The 19,072-nt window shown below is 40.7% G+C and overlaps 1 protein-coding gene across 1 annotated transcript in view; it reads right to left on the bottom strand.

The window, feature by feature from the left end:
• fam83d (family with sequence similarity 83 member D) overlaps positions 1 to 17,178 on the bottom strand; it is a 79,431-nt gene extending 62,253 nt beyond the window's left edge. The window contains exon 1 of the mRNA XM_060910675.1: positions 16,605 to 17,178. Within this exon, the coding sequence (XP_060766658.1) occupies positions 16,605 to 17,078 (474 nt within the window). The 5' untranslated portion in view covers positions 17,079 to 17,178. The remainder of the gene's footprint in view (positions 1 to 16,604) is intronic.
• Positions 17,179 to 19,072: the final 1,894 nt, after the last annotated feature.

Here is a 19,072-nt window from a genome sequence, read left to right as displayed (position 1 = left end):
GTACTGGTTGTGTACTACATGCGACAATCTCCCGTATTCTCCATCTGTCTGGACTATGAGGTAGGGTCAAAGAGAAACATCAAGGTCCAGCTAAATTTTGCAAAAAAAAAAAAAAAATATATATATATATATATATATATATATATATATATACACACACATACATCAACTCTCCCAAAAGCATGTGGGAAAACGTGTTCTGGTCTGATGAAATCAAGGTTGAACTTTTTGGCCACAATTCCAAAAAGTATGTTTGACGCAAAAACATCAATGCACATCAGCAAAAGAATACCATACCCATGGTGAAGCATGGTGGCAGCAGCATCATGTTTTGTGGTTGTTTTTTTTTCAGCTGGAACAGGGGCTTTAGTCAAGGCGGAGGGAATTATGAACAGTTCTAAATGCCAGTCAATTTTGGCCCAAAACCTTCAGGTGTCTGTTAGAAAGCTAAAGAGGAATTTCATCATTCAGCACAACAATGACCCCAAAAAAGTTTTGCTAGCCAGAGCCCAGACCTAAATCCAATTGAAAATCTGTGGGGTGACCTGAAGAGGGCTGTGCATGAGAGATACCCTTGTAATCTGATAGATTTGGAGTGCTTTTGCAAGGAAGAATGGGCAAATATTGCCAAGTCTAGATGTGGCAGGCTGATAGACTCCTACCCAAAAAGACTGAATGCTGCACTTAAATCAAGACGTGTTTCAACAAAGTATTAGTTTAAGGGTGTGCACACTTATGCAACCAGCTTCTCATCTCATCTCATTATCTCTAGCCGCTTTATCCTTCTACAGGGTCGCAGGCAAGCTGGAGCCTATCCCAGCTGACTACGGGCGAAAGGCGGGGTACACCCTGGACAAGTCGCCAGGTCATCACAGGGCTGACACTTAGACACAGACAACCATTCACACTCACATTCACACCTACGGTCAATTTAGAGTCACCAGTTAACCTAACCTGCATGTCTTTGGACTGTGGGGGAAACCGGAGCACCCGGAGGAAACCCACGCGGACACGGGGAGAACATGCAAACTCCGCACAGAAAGGCCCTCGCCGGCCACGGGGCTCGAACCCAGGACCTTCTTGCTGTGAGGCGACAGCGCTAACCACTACACCACCGTGCCGCCCTGCAACCAGCTTATTGTACGTTTTTTATTTTTTATGTTCCCCCCCCCCAACAGATTTGTTTGTTTTTCAGTTGAATTGTACAGGTTATAGGTCACATTAAAAGGTGGGAAAAGTTTTGAAATTATTTACCATTGTCTCTTTTTTTTACATCAGAAAAACCTACACTTTTTATATCCACTGTATATAATTTTGACCTAATTTTAATTTATCTGAAGTGAATAGACTTGTGCAAAAGGCAACAGAGTGGTTCCTTTCAAAGAAAAGAAGGATAAAAGGGAAGATAAACATGTAAAAACCTGAATCAAGTTCAGTACCTGATATCACTACAGACACTGTTATGGAAGCTTTAGGATTAGATCAATACTCAGACTGTTCAGAAACTGAATAATGAATCAAAAAGAAATTTGACAATACAAAACTTTATATTTTTGATGTTTACAAAATCACTCTAAATTGACCGTAGGTGTGAATGTGAGTGTGAATGGTTGTCTGTGTCAGCCCTGTGATGACCTGGCGACTTGTCCAGGGTGTACCCCGCCTCTCGCCCGTAGTCAGCTGGGATAGGCTCCAGCTTGCCTGCGACCCTGTAGAAGGATAAAGCGGCTAGAGATAATGAGATGAGATGTTTACAAAATCACTCTAAATTGACCGTAGGTGTGAATGTGAGTGTGAATGGTTGTCTGTGTCAGCCCTGTGATGACCTGGCGACTTGTCCAGGGTGTACCCCGCCTCTCGCCCGTAGTCAGCTGGGATAGGCTCCAGCTTGCCTGCGACCCTGTAGAACAGGATAAAGCGGCTAGAGATAATGAGATGAGATGTTTACAAAATCAAGTTATTGTAATTGCTACTTGATTTTGTAAACATCAAAAATATAAAGTTTTGTATTGTCAAATTTCTTTTTGATTCATTACTATATGGCAGTTCTATTAAATTTTTAGTATTGATTACCATCACTTCAGACTCTATTTTGCTGTTTACAATAAATTGGAAAATTCCTCCCCAAATGCCTTGAAACTGTGTCTCAGATAACCACAGTTTTCCATTTTTCTCACCTATGGTTCAGGGTGAAGGGCTTCGGCCTTTTTAACTGTACCCTCCTATTCTCTGCCTCGTACTCTTGAGACCACTGTGGATGTTCCAGTAGGTGCAAAAACAAGCTCCAGTTAGTCCAGAATGCAGCAGGAGTCCTACCCAGAACCAGAAGATATGACTACATCACCCCTATCTAATCCACACTGCATTGGCTCCCAATTAAATTTCACATTGATTATAAAATACTACTACTGACCTGTAAAGCGCTGAATCATGGCTCGACAATAATGGTAGTCTGACTATCCGGGACAGCCAAATGTTTGGTCTGGACAAGTCAAATTCAGATCTGCCTGTCTGACGGGACAGGCTAAACATTTGTTGAAAATCACATTTTTTTTATAGTAATTATTCAAGAGTTACATGAATAAAGTTCCAACAAATGTCACAAATATCATAAAATTTTAAGGGAATTTTATGACCGTGTCAACCTCACTTAGTTTGTTTTGATTCACAACATGATTCTGATACCCTTATGGCCGACTTGTTTTCTTTTGGTTTAATTTCTGTAAATTAATTTATACTTCAAGTTTAACTGGTTTAATCAAGATTTAACTTTATTTCCACCAGAAGCTTTAAATTTGGGTGAGTCTAACTCTTAAAATTGCATATCAGGTAATCGGTTGTAACACCACATGCACCATAATGGGCATCAGATAACTTTTGTTTATTGTTAAAGTTTAAGCTTTATTGAAAAATTATAAAATCATTAAAGCATAATGATTATCATAACTATACATGCTAAGATACACTTAGATGGTGGTTCTGGACACTTAACCCTCTGGCATCTGAGGGTATTTTCTGGCACTCTAATGATTTTGGTATGCTCTGATTTTGTTGTCAATTTCAACAAATCTAAGCAGTATTTTCAAAGTCATATGACTATTTTGTATTCAGCACAAGGGTCAGCTACAATAATATCTATGTAGTATGTATGTCATGATTGTACTTTAAAAAAAACAGATAAATGAAGATGTTGTAAAAAGCAGTTTTAGAACTGTGTTGGAATGTGTGGTAAGAAACATGACCTTACCCATTCTGTCGAACCGTTTTGGCCACTTGGGGTGGTTCTATTCAGTCTTAGGAATGTATCAAGCGCAAAAACTTAAATCTGCTCCATTGATTTGGACAATTAACTGGCCATCAAAAAATGTATGTCCTATTGTTTTGGGATAAAGGGGTGGCAGTGGGAGGGGTATTCAATGAGAAGGGTAAAAATTTCTATTTCATTCAATGAGAAAAGTGAAAACTCCTCCCACTGCCAACTCTTAATCCCATCAGGTCAAGTCACAATGGGTAAGGCAATGTTTTTTCACACATTCAAACACGGTTCTAAAACTGCATTTTCCAACAGCTTCATTTATCTGGTATTTTGGTATTTGACTCTATTCAGTGCGTCTTGAAATTAATTCTTGTATTACTTTACTCAGTTTAGAGCCACAAACAACTCCATTACTCTTACACAATTACTCTGTAATTACTGAAATTTCATCTGTAATTACTCTGTAATCCAACTCCAAATGTTACTCTCTAAACTCAAAGTAGAGCAAAATTAAATTGTTTCCATTGTCCATCCCAGATGCCTCCAAGCCCAGAGAAGTCAACAGCACTTCTGGACACAGTTAACATTAAGTTTTCTTTTTGCCCTTTAACTAGAATTTGTGGATGTAATTCTATATTACATCCGACAAATGCACAGAAGGCCCCGGGTCCTGATAACATTCCTGGTTGTGTCCACCCTGGACCCTTTCCAGTTTGCATATCAGTCCAACTGTTCGACCGATGACGCCATCTCCACTGCCCTCCACTCAGCCCTCACACACCTGGAGACAAAAGACTCGAATGTCAGAATGCTGTTCATAGACTTTAGCTCAGCATTCAACACAATCATTCCTCAGCAGCTCATTCACAAACTGGACCAGCTGGGACTCAACACCTCCCTGTGCAACCGGCTGCTGGACTTCCTGACAGGGAGACCACAGGCTGTATGGGTCGGCAGCAACTCCTCCAGCACCATCACATTGAACACGGGGGCTCCCAAGGATGTGTGCTGAGCCCCCTCCTCTTCACTCTGCTGACCCACGACTGCACACCAACATCCAGCTCTAATCTCTTCATTAAGTTTGCGGATGACACGACTGTGGTGGGTCTCATCAACAATGGTGATGAGACAATCTACAGGAGTGAGGTGAGCCGCTTGGCCATGTGGTGCAAGGACAACAATCTCCCCATGAATGTGGAGAAGACGAAGGAGATTGTTGTGGACTTCAGGAGAGCGCACACCCAGCATGCTCCACTATCTATCGACAGTGCTGCAGTGGAGAGGGTGAGCAGCACCAAGTTTCTGGGTGTGCACATCTCTGAAGACCTGTCCTGGAGCAACAACACCGCATCACTGGCCAAAAAAGCCCAACAGCGTCTGTACTTCCTCCGCAAACTGAGGAGAGCAAGAGTCCCGGCCCCCATCATTCACACAATCTACAGAGGCATCGAGAACATCCTGACCAGCTGCATCACCGTGTGGTATGGCGCCTGCACCGTGTCCTGCTGCAAGACTCTGCAGCGCATCATGAGAGCAGCTGAGAGGATTATTGGTGTCTCTCTCCCTTCTCTTATGGATATCTACAACCCCGATTCCAAAAAAGTTGGGACAAAGTACAAAATGCAAATAAAAACGGAATGCAATGATGTGGAAGTTTCAAAATTCCATATTTTATTCAGAATAGAACACAGATGACATATCAAATGTTTAAACTGAGAAAATGTATCATTTAAAGAGAAAAATTAGGTGATTTTAAATTTCATGACAACAACATCTCTCAAAAAAGTTGGGACAAGGCCATGTTTACCACTGTGAGACATCCCCTTTTCTCTTTACAACAGTCTGTAAACGTCTGGGGACTGAGGAGACAAGTTGCTCAAGTTTAGGGATAGGAATGTTAACCCATTCTTGTCTAATGTAGGATTCTAGTTGCTCAACTGTCTTAGGTCTTTTTTGTCGTATCTTCCGTTTTATGATGCGCCAAATGTTTTCTGTGGGTGAAAGATCTGGACTGCAGGCTGGCCAGTTCAGTACCCGGACCCTTCTTCTATGCAGCCACGATGCTGTAATTGATGCAGTATGTGGTTTGGCATTGTCATGTTGGAAAATGCAAAGTCTTCCCTGAAAGAGACATCATCTGGATGAGAGCATATGTTGCTCTCGAACCTGGATACACCTTTCAGCATTGATGGTGTCTTTCCAGATGTGTAAGCTGCCCATGCCACATGCACTAATGCAACCCCATACCATCAGAGATGCAGGCTTCTGAACTGAGCGCTGATAACAACTTGGGTCGTCCTTCTCCTCTTTAGTCCGAATGACACGGCGTCCCTGATTTCCATAAAGAACTTCACATTTTGATTCGTCTGACCACAGAACAGTTTTCCACTTTGCCACAGTCCATTTTAAATGAGCCTTGGCTCAGAGAAGACGTCTGTGCTTCTGGATCATGTTTAGATACGGCTTCTTCTTTGAACTATAGAGTTTTAGCTGGCAATGGCGGATGGCACGGTGAATTGTGTTCACAGATAATGTTCTCTGGAAATATTCCTGAGCCCATTTTGTGATTTCCAATACAGAAACATGCCTGTATGTGACACAGTGCCGTCTAAGGGCCCGAAGATCATGGGCACCCAGTATGGTTTTCCGGCCTTGACCCTTACGCGCAGAAATTCTTTCAGATTCTCTGAATCTTTTGATGATATTATGCACTGTAGATGATGATATGTTCAAACTCTTTGCAATTTTACACTGTCGAACTCCTTTCTGAGATTGCTCCACTATTTGTCGGTGCAGAATTAGGGGGATCAGTGATCCTCTTCCCATCTTTACTTCTGAGAGCCGCTGCCACTCCAAGATGCTCTTTTTATACCCAGTCATGTTAATGACCTATTGCCAATTGACCTAATGAGTTGCAATTTGGTCCTCCAGCTGTTCCTTTTTTGTACCTTTAACTTTTCCAGCCTCTTATTGCCCCGTCCCAACTTTTTTGAGATGTGTTGCTGTCATGAAATTTCAAATGAGCCAATATTTGGCATGAAATTTAAAAATGTCTCATTTTCGACATTTGATATGTTGTCTATGTTCTATTGTGCGTACAATATCAGTTTTTGAGATTTGTAAATTATTGCATTCCATTTTTATTTACAATTTGTACTTTGTCCCAACTTTTTTGGAATCGGGGTTGTATATCCATTATATATATATATATATATATATATATATATATATATATATATATATATATATATATATATATATATATATACACGAGATGTTGAAGATGTCTGTAAAGACATCTGTGAGCTCCTCGGCACAGTCTCTCAGGACACGACCAGGAATGTTATCAGGACCCGGGGCTTTCCGTGCATTTGTCGGATGTAATATAGAGTTACATCCACAAATTCTAGTTAAAGCTTTGCTGGGCAAAAAGAAAACTTAATGTTAACTGTATCCAGAAGTGCTGTTGAATTCTCTAGGTTTGGAGGCATCTGGGATGGACAATGGAAACAATTTAATTTTGCTCTACTTTGAGTTTAGAGAGTAACATTTGGGGTTGGATTACAGAGTAATTACAGATGAAATTTCAGTAATTACAGAGTAATTGTGTAAGAGTAATGGAGTTGTTTGTGGCTCTAAACTGAGTAAAGTAATACAAGAATTAATTTCAAGACGCACTGAATAGTCAAATACCAAAATACCAGATAAATGAAGCTGTTGGAAAATGCAGTTTTAGAACCGTGTTTGAATGTGTGAAAAAACATTGCCTTACCCATTGTGACTTGACCTGATGGGATTAAGAGTTGGCAGTGGGAGGAGTTTTCACTTTTCTCATTGAATGAAATAGAAATTTTTACCCTTCTCATTGAATACCCCTCCCACTGCCACCCCTTTATCCCAAAACAATAGGACATACATTTTTTGATGGCCAGTTAATTGTCCAAATCAATGGAGCAGATTTAAGTTTTTGAGACTATTTAAGACTGAATAGAACCACCTCAATTGACCAAAACGGTTCGACAGAATGGGTAAGGTCATGTTTTTTACCACACATTCCAACACAGTTCTAAAACTGCTTTTTACAACATCTTCATTTATCTGTTTTTTTTAAAGTACAATCATGACATACATACTACATAGATATTATTGTAGCTGACCCTTGTGCTGAATACAAAAAAGTCATATGACTTTGAAAATACTGCTTAGATTTGTTGAAATTGACAACAAAATCAGAGCATACCAAAATCATTAGAGTGCCAGAAAATACCCTCAGACGCCAGAGGGTTAAGTGTCCAGAACCACCATCTAAGTGTATCTTAGCAGGTATAGTTATGATAATCATTATGCTTTAACGATTTATAATTTTTAATTTTATAGATAGATAGATAGATAGATAGATAGATAGATAGATAGATAGGAGATATATATAATATACCCGCAAAGCCATCAGGATTGCAGGTGACCCCACCCACCCATCTCACAGCCTCTTCAGTCTGCTGCCGTCGGAGAGGAGACTCCGGGCCAAAACCAGCAGGCTCAAGGACAGTTTCTTTCACCAAGTGGTCAGGAGGCTCAACTCCCTCCCTGTTCTGCCCCTCCTCCCCCCTCTGCCCCCTGCCACATATTCTGCCCCCCCCCGCAGCATCTGACATGTCACCCTCACAGTTTCCCCCTCCAACACACACACACACACACACACACACACACACACACACACACACACACACACACACACACACAAGTTCATTAGCACATTGAACTCAGGGACTGCACATTTCACTTTACCTCGCTCATTTGCACTATTCCGCACTACCTCACCTTAACAGCTATTAGTTTATTGTTTATACTGCTTATTTCATGTTTACCTGCTATATCTCAAGTGCCCTTGACGGTTTATTTGCTATATATATGAGCAGTGTTTTCCCCAGAAAAAAATTAAAGCCCTAAATTCTGGCATGATAAAACACAGACAATTGAGCGCCAATGGCGTGAAGCGAAACTCAGGGGGTCCGGGGCATGCCTCCCTGGAAAATTTTTTGAAAATAGATGCTCTCAGGTGCATTTTCAGGGTCTCTGAGAGGTTTTAGATACATGATTATAGGATAGATTTTAACAGTGCTTCAATGATTTCTGACCTAAATAGTATTAATGTATACACATTTGAAATTTCACCTTAAAGTTCAACATGCAAATTAAACTGTTTTGTTATAGATTATTTAGGTATACAATAGATTTGAAAATCTACGGGGATACCTTGCACTTAATTATCTATGATCAAGTAGTATTGTAACAAAAATGTGCATGAAAATATGAACAGTGGTTTGCTCCATCTTATGCAATCCAATGAAGAGAACCGATCATCATGACCTCCTGTTGAACACAAAGGGATCCGAACCTAAGACCTGCCACCTTAAAATAAGTTGCTGTATTACTATAACTGTAATGATTTAGAATGTTTCTGATGCAATTACACTCAAAAAAATAACTCGCTCAGTGAACGTAATAAAATTATGGAAAGTATTTCCAGCCGAGTAAAATGCGTTAACTTAGCCAGAAACAATTTTGTTGAGTGACCTAAATGTCAACTGTGACATGTTAGACTTAGGTTCATGTAACAGACACCCATGTTGGTTTTTTTGAGTGTACCATAATATATGTATAACTAAGATGCACTGAAAAGAAAAGTAAGGAAACTGCATATTATAAAATTTAAATTTTGGCACTTTATTAAATGGACTAGATTAAGATTAAAACATATTTAAAGGAAAAGAAAACTTAATTCATACATTTCAGTTTGCAGAAAGATGATGTATTTATAAAAACATTCATGAAGAGATTGTGTTAATAAGTGTCAAATGCAGCATAATTGCGAATAATAATGATAAGCATATTTGGCAGTGTGATGTCACTGTGACCCTTTAACAAAAGAATAATCCAGAGCCTTCTTTTGTTAAATGGATCCCAGGGACATCACAGTGCCAAAAATGCTTGATTATTATTTGAAATGATGCTATATTTGACACATTTGGACAACTTCACTTCGTGAGAGTGTTTATAAGTACATAATGTTTCTGCAAACCCAAACTAATGAATTAAGTTTTCTGCTCCTATAAAGCAGATTAATTCTCCTTGGCTTTTGCTTGGCCCAATGTTGGGCAACCCTCTCATAGTCCATCTCGCTGTCATCCATGCTGATGTGGATTAATTTGTCCAGCCAGTCTTCTCCTCGCTTATTAAAATCAGTCGGCTTTGTCCGTCTGGTGGGGGACAACATCGGCAGCCAATCAGATGGCTTATAATGAATCGGAAACTTCCGGGATGTCTGACGTTTTCTTTTGATATTTTTATTGGCCGGTTTGAACACGTGATCTTGACGCAGCCAACAGATTACAGTTTGTTTACATCTTACCACGTGGACATATTACTTTGACAGAATCAACACAAACATTGGGAAAAAAGACCGCTTGTTTAACACAAATATCAATCAATATGTAAATGGATCTGTTATCTGCTCTCCTATGTATCTAGTTACTTGTGGGTAGGAAATTTTAACGTATTGGTATAAATCTAAGCGTATCGGATTTTAACTAAAGCGACTAAGCGTATCGGCAGGCAGAGCAAGCGTATCGGGCCCAATATGCTAAAACGCTTTGGGGAAAACCATGTATATGAGTGTTTAGTCTATGTCTAGTTCTTATCTACAGTGTTTATACTGTTTATATTGTTTTTCAATTATTCTATTTTTATATATTGCATTGCCTGTTTGCACCGTGGGTCAGAGAGGACTGAAATTTCATCTGTGCTGTATGTCGAGCATGTATAGCATATTTGACAATAAAGTTGACTTGACTTGATATTGTAGTGCTTGATAAAGGTTTGCCAAAGTAATCCCAAGCCCATGTTATTACCGTATATCAGCTATAGACAAATGACGGTTCTTGATGCAGTGCCATCTGAGGGATCAGAGATCATGAGTGTTCAGCTTAGGCTTGTGCCCTTGCCCTTTACGCACCGAAATTCCTCCAGATTCCTTGAATTGTTTTATGATATTATGCACCATTGAGGGTGATGTATTCAAATCCCTTCTTTCTGAGAGGAACATTGTTTTTAAACATTTCAATAATTTTCTCACACCTTTATTGACAAACTGAAGACCCTCTGCCCTTCTTTGCTCCTCAAAGACTAGAGCTTTCTTGGATACTGATTTTGTAATGAATCATGATTACATATTTGTTGACCTCATCTGTTTCAAATCACGTCATTATTTGTTTTACCTCATTACTAGCCCCAAGTTGTCCTGTCTTTGAAACATTCCAAACTTTGTTTGGAATGTTTTGCAGGCCTGAAATGCAGTAATAACCATACAATGTCTTGCAAAAGTATTTATCCCCCTTGGTGTTTGTCCTGTTTTATCACATTATAAGCTAGAATTAAAATGGATTTTCAGAGGGATGAGCACCATTTGATTTACACAACATGCTTATCAATTTAAAGATGCAATTTTTTTTGTTTGTTTGTTTATTTTTAAATTGTGGCACAAACAATAATTAAGATGAAAACCAGAAATCTGGAGAGTGCATACCTATCTGGAGGGAGCTACAAAATTCACCCCCTTTCATATGAAACCCCTAAATATGAGCTGGTCCAACCAATTAACTTCGTAAGTCACATAATTAGTTGATTAAGATCCACCTGTGTGCACTCAAAGTGTCACATGATGTCTGTATAAATCAACCTGTTCTGGAAGGACCTTGACTCTGTAACACTACTAAGCAAGCAACATGAAAATCAAGGAAGCATTTCAAACAGATCAGAAACAAAGTTGTGAAGTATTTATCAGGGTTGGGTTATAAAAAATATCCCAAACTTTGAATATCCTGCAGAGCACCATTCTTATATCCCAAACTTTGAATATCCTGCAGAACACCATCGCAAAATGGAAAGAATATTGCATTTCTGATTAATGTCCTCCTTGCTTGGTCTGTGAGTTTTGTTGGGTAGCCTTCTCTTGTCAGGTTTGTAGTAGTGGTGCTACAAACCTGATAAGAGAAGGCTGCCCAACAAAACTCACAGACCAAGCAAGGAGGACATTAATCAGAGATGCAATAAAGACACCAAAGATAACCCTGAAGGAGCTACAAAAATCCACAGCAGGGATGGGAGTATCTGTCCATAGGACCACTTTAAGCCATACACTCCACAGAGGGGGGCTTTATGGAAGAGTGGCCAGAAAAAAGCCATTGCTGAAAGGAAAAAAAAAAAAAAAGAAAACATGTTTGGAGTTTGCCCAACAGCATGCGGCAGACTCCCCAAACACATGGAAGGAGTGTTAGATGAGACTAAAATTGAACTTTTTGGCCATTATGGGAAACACCATCTGTGGCACAAACTCAACACTTCCCATCACCCTGAGCACACCATTCCTACAATGAAGTATGGTGGTGGTAGTATCATGCTGTGGGAATGTTTTTCATCTGCAGGGACAGGAAAGCTGATCAGGACTGAAGGAAATATGGATGGCACTAAATACAGGGCAATGCTGGAGGAAAATCTGTTTGTGTCAGCCAGAGGTTTGAGACTGGGATGAAGGTTCAGATTCCAGCAGGACAATGACCCTAAACGTACTGCTAAAGTGACACTGGAATGGTTTAAAGGGAAACATTTAAATGTCTTGGAATGGCCTAGTCAAAGCTGAGACTTCAATCCAATTGAGAATCTGTGGCATAACTTGAAAATTGCTGTACACCAATGCAGCCCATCTAACTTGAAGGAGCTGGAGCAGTTTTGCCTTAAGGCCAATTTATGCTGACAACCCAGTCCTCACAGATGGCGTCGCAGATGGCGTCTGCGAAGCCCCCCCCTTCGCAGATGCTCTGCGCGCACCTCCCAAAAATTGTGACCACCGCAGACAGCCTCGCAGACAGCGTCGCAGACAAGAGGGCTCTGATTGGTCCACTCTACATCCGCTGTACACGCACTTCCGCTTCCCTACTTTCCCGGTTTGGTTTGTTTTCACGACTGCCATTTTTAAAAGCACGAGCGAAGATGGAGCAGCACGAAGAGCGGTTGATCGAGGAAGTGAGGAAGTACGTACAGCTATACGACTCCAGTTCTAGTCATTATAAGTAACCGGAGGATAAACACTCCACTAACCACACCCACCAACTACTCCTAGCGATTTCGCGACTTCGCACCCCCTTGCGTTGTGGCGGTGAATAACATCACGCACGCCTATTACTCCCCGCTCAACAATAAATTACAACTGTCTGTGAAAAGCTATCTGCGAAAGCCTTGTTGCAAGAGCATGCAGAGGCCTTTAAACAATGGGCAAAAATCCCAGTGGCTAGATGTGCTAAGCTAATAGAGACATGCCCCAAGAAACTTGCAGCTGTAATTGCAGCAAAAGGTGGCTCTACAAAGTATTGACTTTGGGGGTGAGTACCTATGCACACTCCAGATTTGATTTTTCATCTTAATTATTGTTTATTACACACAAAAAAATTGTACCTTTAAAGTGATGGGCATGTTGTGTAAATCAAATGGGGCTACCCCCCCCCCAAAATCCATTTTAATTCCACCTTGTAATGTGACAAAACAGGACAAACACCAAGGGGGATGACTACTTTTGCAAGACACTGTAAATGGCTACCTTTTTTAACAATTCATCATGTCTGATTTTTGTTTCATAAGTACAATGAATTGTGATTGTACACAGAGCATTAGGTTTTACTGTAAATCCTTTTACATATCTGAAGATGTTTCCTAGCAGGGCCAACATTAGTTGTTACTGGAAATGTTTTTGCTTGGTAATAAAACATTTATGCCTTAAGAAAGGAAAGTAGACCTTAAATCAGAACTCATCTCATCTCATTATCTCAAGCCACTTTATCCTTCTACAGGGTCGCAGGCAAGCTGGAGCCTATCCCAGCTGACTACGGGCGAAAGGCGGGGTACACCCTGGCCAAGTCGCCAGGCCATCACAGGGCTGACACATAGACACAGACAACCATTCACACCTACGGTCAATTTAGAGTCACCAGTTAACCTAACCTGCATGTCTTTGGACTGTGGGGGAAACCGGAGCACCCGGAGGAAACCCACGCGGACACGGGGAGAACATGCAAACTCCACACAGAAAGGCCCTCGCCGGCCCCGGGGCTCGAACCCAGGACCTTCTTGCTGTGAGGCGACAGCGCTAACCACTACACCACCGTGCCGCCCTAAATCAGAACTATACTTGCTAATATTTTATGAGTTATTGACAGATGTAAAACATGGTAAAAGTAAATGAGGCTCTTTTTATGGATAACCAAAAATATTAGTATGCGTAGTATATCATGACTTGAGCTTCAAACTAATAAGACATTAAGAGAAAATAATGTTTAAAGGTGCCACGGAATGATTCAGTATTTTAAGTTGTTCTCTGATGTCTACATAAAAACCAGACAAAACATGAAATATTAAGAGAGTTTAATTATCTATCTATATTAATTGTGGGGCGGCACGGTGGTGTAGTGGTTAGCGCTGTCGCCTCACAGCAAGAAGGTCCGGGTTCGAGCCCCGGGGCCGGCGAGGGCCTTTCTGTGTGGAGTTTGCATGTTCTCCCCGTGTCCGCATGGGTTTCCTCCGGGTGCTCCGGTTTCCCCCACAGTCCAAAGACATGCAGGTTAGGTTAACTGGTGACTCTAAATTGACCGTAGGTGTGAATGTGAGTGTGAATGGTTGTCTGTGTCTATATTCGCATACACACACAAAATTTCTGTGCCCGCAACAAAACCGTTCCCCGTGCACACAGCAACACCGATACACGGATACACTAATCACATGACTAATTAGACGGCACGTCACATGATCCCAGTGCATATCGGGCATGCGCAAGTCACTCACCACTTGCAAGTGGAAGGATGGCAAGCCTAAAGACCATTTTTTCATGGACGGATGACGAGGTCCAATTGTTACTAAACGTAACATTGGATTATAAAACAACGTGGCATGACCAACGCCAGCAAATCAGGAAGGTGGATGTCACAGTCAGTGCGTTTACATGCACATAGAGAAAATCGAATTTCTGCCGTTGCTCGACTGAAATCGAAGCTCTAAACGGCATGTAAACACCTTAGCTCGGCTGAAATTGAACCGAACTTGATTTCTCGCAATCGAGCTACACGATCTAGATTATGCGATTGTAGCCGAGCTACTTAGTGCATGTAAACCCTATCGAGCTACGGAGTCGAGCCGCTTACTTCAGCGCTGCCCCTTCCGGAAGTGACGAGTGACGAGACCAAAAGCGGGAAAAACAACAGCCTCGGTCGGCATGACAACGAATCATGACAACGGCATGAATCTTTTCTTTTTGTGGCATTGTTTGCACTGTTAAAATTTAGCTCACTTACTGTATCACCAAATACATCTGTACAGCTGTTGCATAGCTGTGAATTGTGTACATAAACAAGTCATTGTATTTGTGTGTGTGTGTGTGTGTGTGTGTGTGTATATGTCCAACATCTGAAGAATGTCAATAAAAACAAAACAATTGAACTTTTTGTGTGTTTATTAAGACAGAAGTTAAATTGTAAGCAAAAAAAAAAAATTTTTGTAAGCAAAAAATGGACTTTAGAAAAATATTATTGTGCAAAATAAGTTGTCTTACAAAACAGTGGTCTGCGCCGGACAGTTTGTAGCCATACAGTCTGTTAGAGCAAGCCTAACACGGAACCAGTGTTGCCAGATTGGGGGTTTTAAGTGCATTTTGGCGGATTTGACCATGTTTTGGGCTGGAATACGTCAGCAGTATCTGGCAACACTATGCTCTTCTTCATGACGACAACCGGAAGTGTACCAACACGATGCGGCGTGTAGCGCCACGTGTGGCTCGGGTGCACAATGCACCTTGCACAATAGCCCGATTTCACTTGGGCATGTAGGATTGGATATCTCTGGCACCCCTGCTGGGACCCTTAGCTCGATTTGGATGTGCATGTAAACGTACTGAGTGACGTTGTCTAATGACGACGTCAGCTAGAGCTCAGCACTGCGTATCCTCGTTCCTCAATGTTTACACAGCACCGGATCAGATACGTACTGGGTTGAATACGTGGGCCCTGGCGGATTCAAATTGTTCCGCCTGTGGAGTCGTTTCCCGGCATTTTAATGTGCACGGACAGTGCATCCGCAACGAAAACAATACGGATACGGTCTAATGTAAACACCACCTATGTGTCAGCCCTGTGATGACCTGGCGACTTGTCCAGGGTGTACCCCGCCTTTCGCCCGTACTCAGCTGGGATAGGCTCCAGCTTGCCTGCGACCCTGTAGAAGGATAAAGCTGCTAGAGATAATGAGATGAGATGAGATATTAATTGTGCACATTAATGCATTGTGCATTTTTAAAATAGGTCTATATTGGACATACAGTAGTATTCAGTAACCGGAAATAGTGGTCATGAGAATTTTGAGATAAAGGTAAACACTGCTGCATTTTTTTTTGTAGATCACTCAGAAAGGTGAGTGAGTGAATGAATGAATAAAAAGTAGATGTAAAACTTGTTGGAAGACATTTGAAAATACAGACCTCATAAAATGTACTGGTCTTTTACAACAAAATTACATAATTTCTACTTTATTGGATTTTTTAAATTTCACAATCATGAGTTCCTTAACCCTTTTAAACATACTCTTCACAAACAGACAGTGAAGTTAAGGCTCTTTTCTTTTATATTTTAAAGAAATATAAGATGGACATCAATACCAAGTCACTCAAAAACATTACTATAAATTATCATAAACTTCTGTAGCTCTTGAGACTAGACATTCTAAATTATTTCATAGATAGACAGAGGTTTGTGTGTCAGATGCCTTAGATTGTTTAAAAACTCTGGTTTTTGTTTATTTAAAAATATTGGGTTACCAGTTACTCTAAACTGTCTTTGTATATTCAGAAATATTTTCTATAATTGTCAACATTGCACATTTTGTAACTGAATGTTTAAAATGTTAGACACTGGAAGATTTTTAATTTTAGCTTTTTTAAATCATGAACAATGCATTTACCCTCGAGTGCAATTTTAAGTATCCATCTACAGAATCTAGATATGTCTAGAACTATAAAAATTTATCCTTGAAACTTACCCAATTTTATTTAATTGTGGCTCTCAATTTATATTTGTATATTACTGACTGTTGGTGTGGATCTTGTTTTATTTTGTGGAATTCGTGTTGTTGTTTTTTTCTAAGTTATCCAACAAATATTCCGCTGTAGGACTGGAGCTGGAAAAAAAGAATAAAAATGTGGACCGTCTGGGGAATTAAGGAACGCTTGGCAAATAAGGCTTTTAAATTTAAGTATTACCTCTCTTGCATTTTTTATCATCCTCCTTGCTGCTTCTTTACAGCTGTAAATGCTTTCGCCATAACTTGGCTGGAAGTATGCTACAGCACGCGTGACTCCACGGAACGATCCTGTCGTGAAAGCAGGCCAACCCATTTCCAAAACCGGGGGCTCTAGGTCGGAAATCTCCGGGAAATACGTGGCAGACGAACAGTCCAAGGTGCTGGATTGATCGAAATGTGAATCATCCCCAACGACGGAAATGCATCTCGGTACAATTGCGGCACGGGAGATTTGTTTGATCTCGTCATCGGATAGAAAATTCGGTATTCTCTCCTTGTTTAGAAAGTCTGTAAAGGAGTCTATTCCTTCAGAAACCAGCGTTTCCAAGGCAAGTCGGTGCCTTTCATTATATAGTTCTTTTATGTTTGAATCCTGTTGCACCTCTGGCCTTCTCCAGCTCGGTGAATCCTCTAGACACTGCGACATAGCCATACTTGCAATTTGAATGCATGTATCATAAATAATGTGTACTTGGTATTTTCTGCAGTTTGCGAAGACCCAAACGGCAACACGGTATTGGTTGACTAATCCCCACCCGTCATGTCTGCTTGACGTTTATTGGCCCATGAGTTTGAATTTGTAAGTAAACAAGTCTTAACTTCCCGGTTAGGGGTACCAAGTGAGCTCTCACTGCGTAACGAGAAGGAGGGGCTGGATTCAGGCCTGATCCATGATAGCAACTATTCTAGGTGTGTTTCGGACCCGTGTACTTTTGTCTCAATCGATTTCTTATTCTGAAACGAAAATCGGGGCTTTTTTTCTTTCTTTCTTTTTTTTAGAGAAAATGATCATCCTAGTCAAAAAGTCCTTTAGGATCTTCACATTTCCAATACAATCCTTGAGGATTCCTGTAATTAGGGCCCGAACACCGTAGGTGCAAAGCCCCATTGTTTTCGGCCTCTTCTTCCACTTATTATTATTATTATTATTATTATTATTATTATTATGGCCCGAGCACCATAGGTGCAAAGCCCTATTGTTTCTGTAACTTATTATTATTATTATTATTATTATTATTACACACTTTGCCGTTTGGGAGGTGGTTCCCATGGGCGAAAACTCATGAAATTTGGTCCACACGTCAGTCATGTGCACCACTACTCAGCGATAGGGGATTGACCCCAGGTGTCTCCGGGGGACTCTGTAGTGTCCCCATACGTCATTGAGACACCTCCCCGATATATAGTTTCACCTATCCGTGTCAAATTTGGTAGGTGTGTGGAGTACCCCTAGACGAAAAAACTGCATTATAGTCATACTTAACAGGAAGTGAGATTTTTGGTTTTGTGCGTTTTGACACGTTATATTTTAAGGTACTCGTCCTATTTGTTGGATTCATGCCATATTTGGTAGACATGTCAAGATGTTATATTGTGAAAGGATTTGCGATATCTCGCAAGGTGTTGAAATGGCGAACCAATAAATTTATACAATACGCCACGCAAGCAAAGTGTCATAAATTTACCATGCTTTACCGGATACAGCTCAAACTTCACAGGTTATAGGATATCATGGTTCTGAAGATATCCACATGCCCAAAGTGACCCTCTGGTATAGCGCCACCATTTGGATATGGACAGTAATTACTCTATTGCCAAAACACGTGTTACATTTTGATGTACTCTTCCTAAGCAGTTTGTTGAATTCATTCCATATTTGGTATACCGGATGTCAAGATGTTGCTGATTTTAAATTGCAAAGGGATTTGCGATATCTTGCATGATGTTGAAATGGCGATCCAATAAATTTATACGTGACACCATGCAAACAGGAAGCGTGTCATAAATTCACCATGCATTGCCAGATATGGCTAAAAATCCACAGGTTATAAGCCATAATGGTTCTGATGATATCCACATGCCCAGTTTGACCCTGTGGTATAGCACCACCATTTGGAACTGGACAGTAATGACTCCATTGCAAAAAAACTCAAACTCATGAAATTTGGTACACATCAGTCCTGGCCACTGGTAGTCATGTACATAGGCTTGAATGCGGGTGTGTCCAGGGGACTCCCTAGCACCCCCACATGTCATTGAGACTTCTGTCCGGTATATAGTTTCACCTATCCGTGTCAAAATTGGTAGGTGTGTGGGGTGCCCCAAGATGAACAAAACTGAAATGTACATTGCTTTAGCCAGATGACTTGAGACAGGATTTGCGATATCTTACATGATGCTGAAATGGTGAACCAATAAATTTGTTTCACCAAGCAAACAGAAAGTGTGTTATAAATTCACTATGCAGTGCCTGATATGGCTAAAAATCCACAGGTTATAAGCCATAATGGTTCAAAGGACATCAACATGCCCAATTTGACCCTGTGGTATCGTGCCACCATTTGGACCAGGTCAGTAATGACTCATTGCCAAAAAATTAAAACTCATGAAATTTGGTACACACATCAGTCCTGGCAACCACTACTC

Source organism: Neoarius graeffei, chromosome 26, assembly GCF_027579695.1.
Source record: "Neoarius graeffei isolate fNeoGra1 chromosome 26, fNeoGra1.pri, whole genome shotgun sequence".
NCBI classification, from domain to species: domain Eukaryota; kingdom Metazoa; phylum Chordata; class Actinopteri; order Siluriformes; family Ariidae; genus Neoarius; species Neoarius graeffei.
This window is presented reverse-complemented; position numbering and strand designations above follow the sequence as displayed.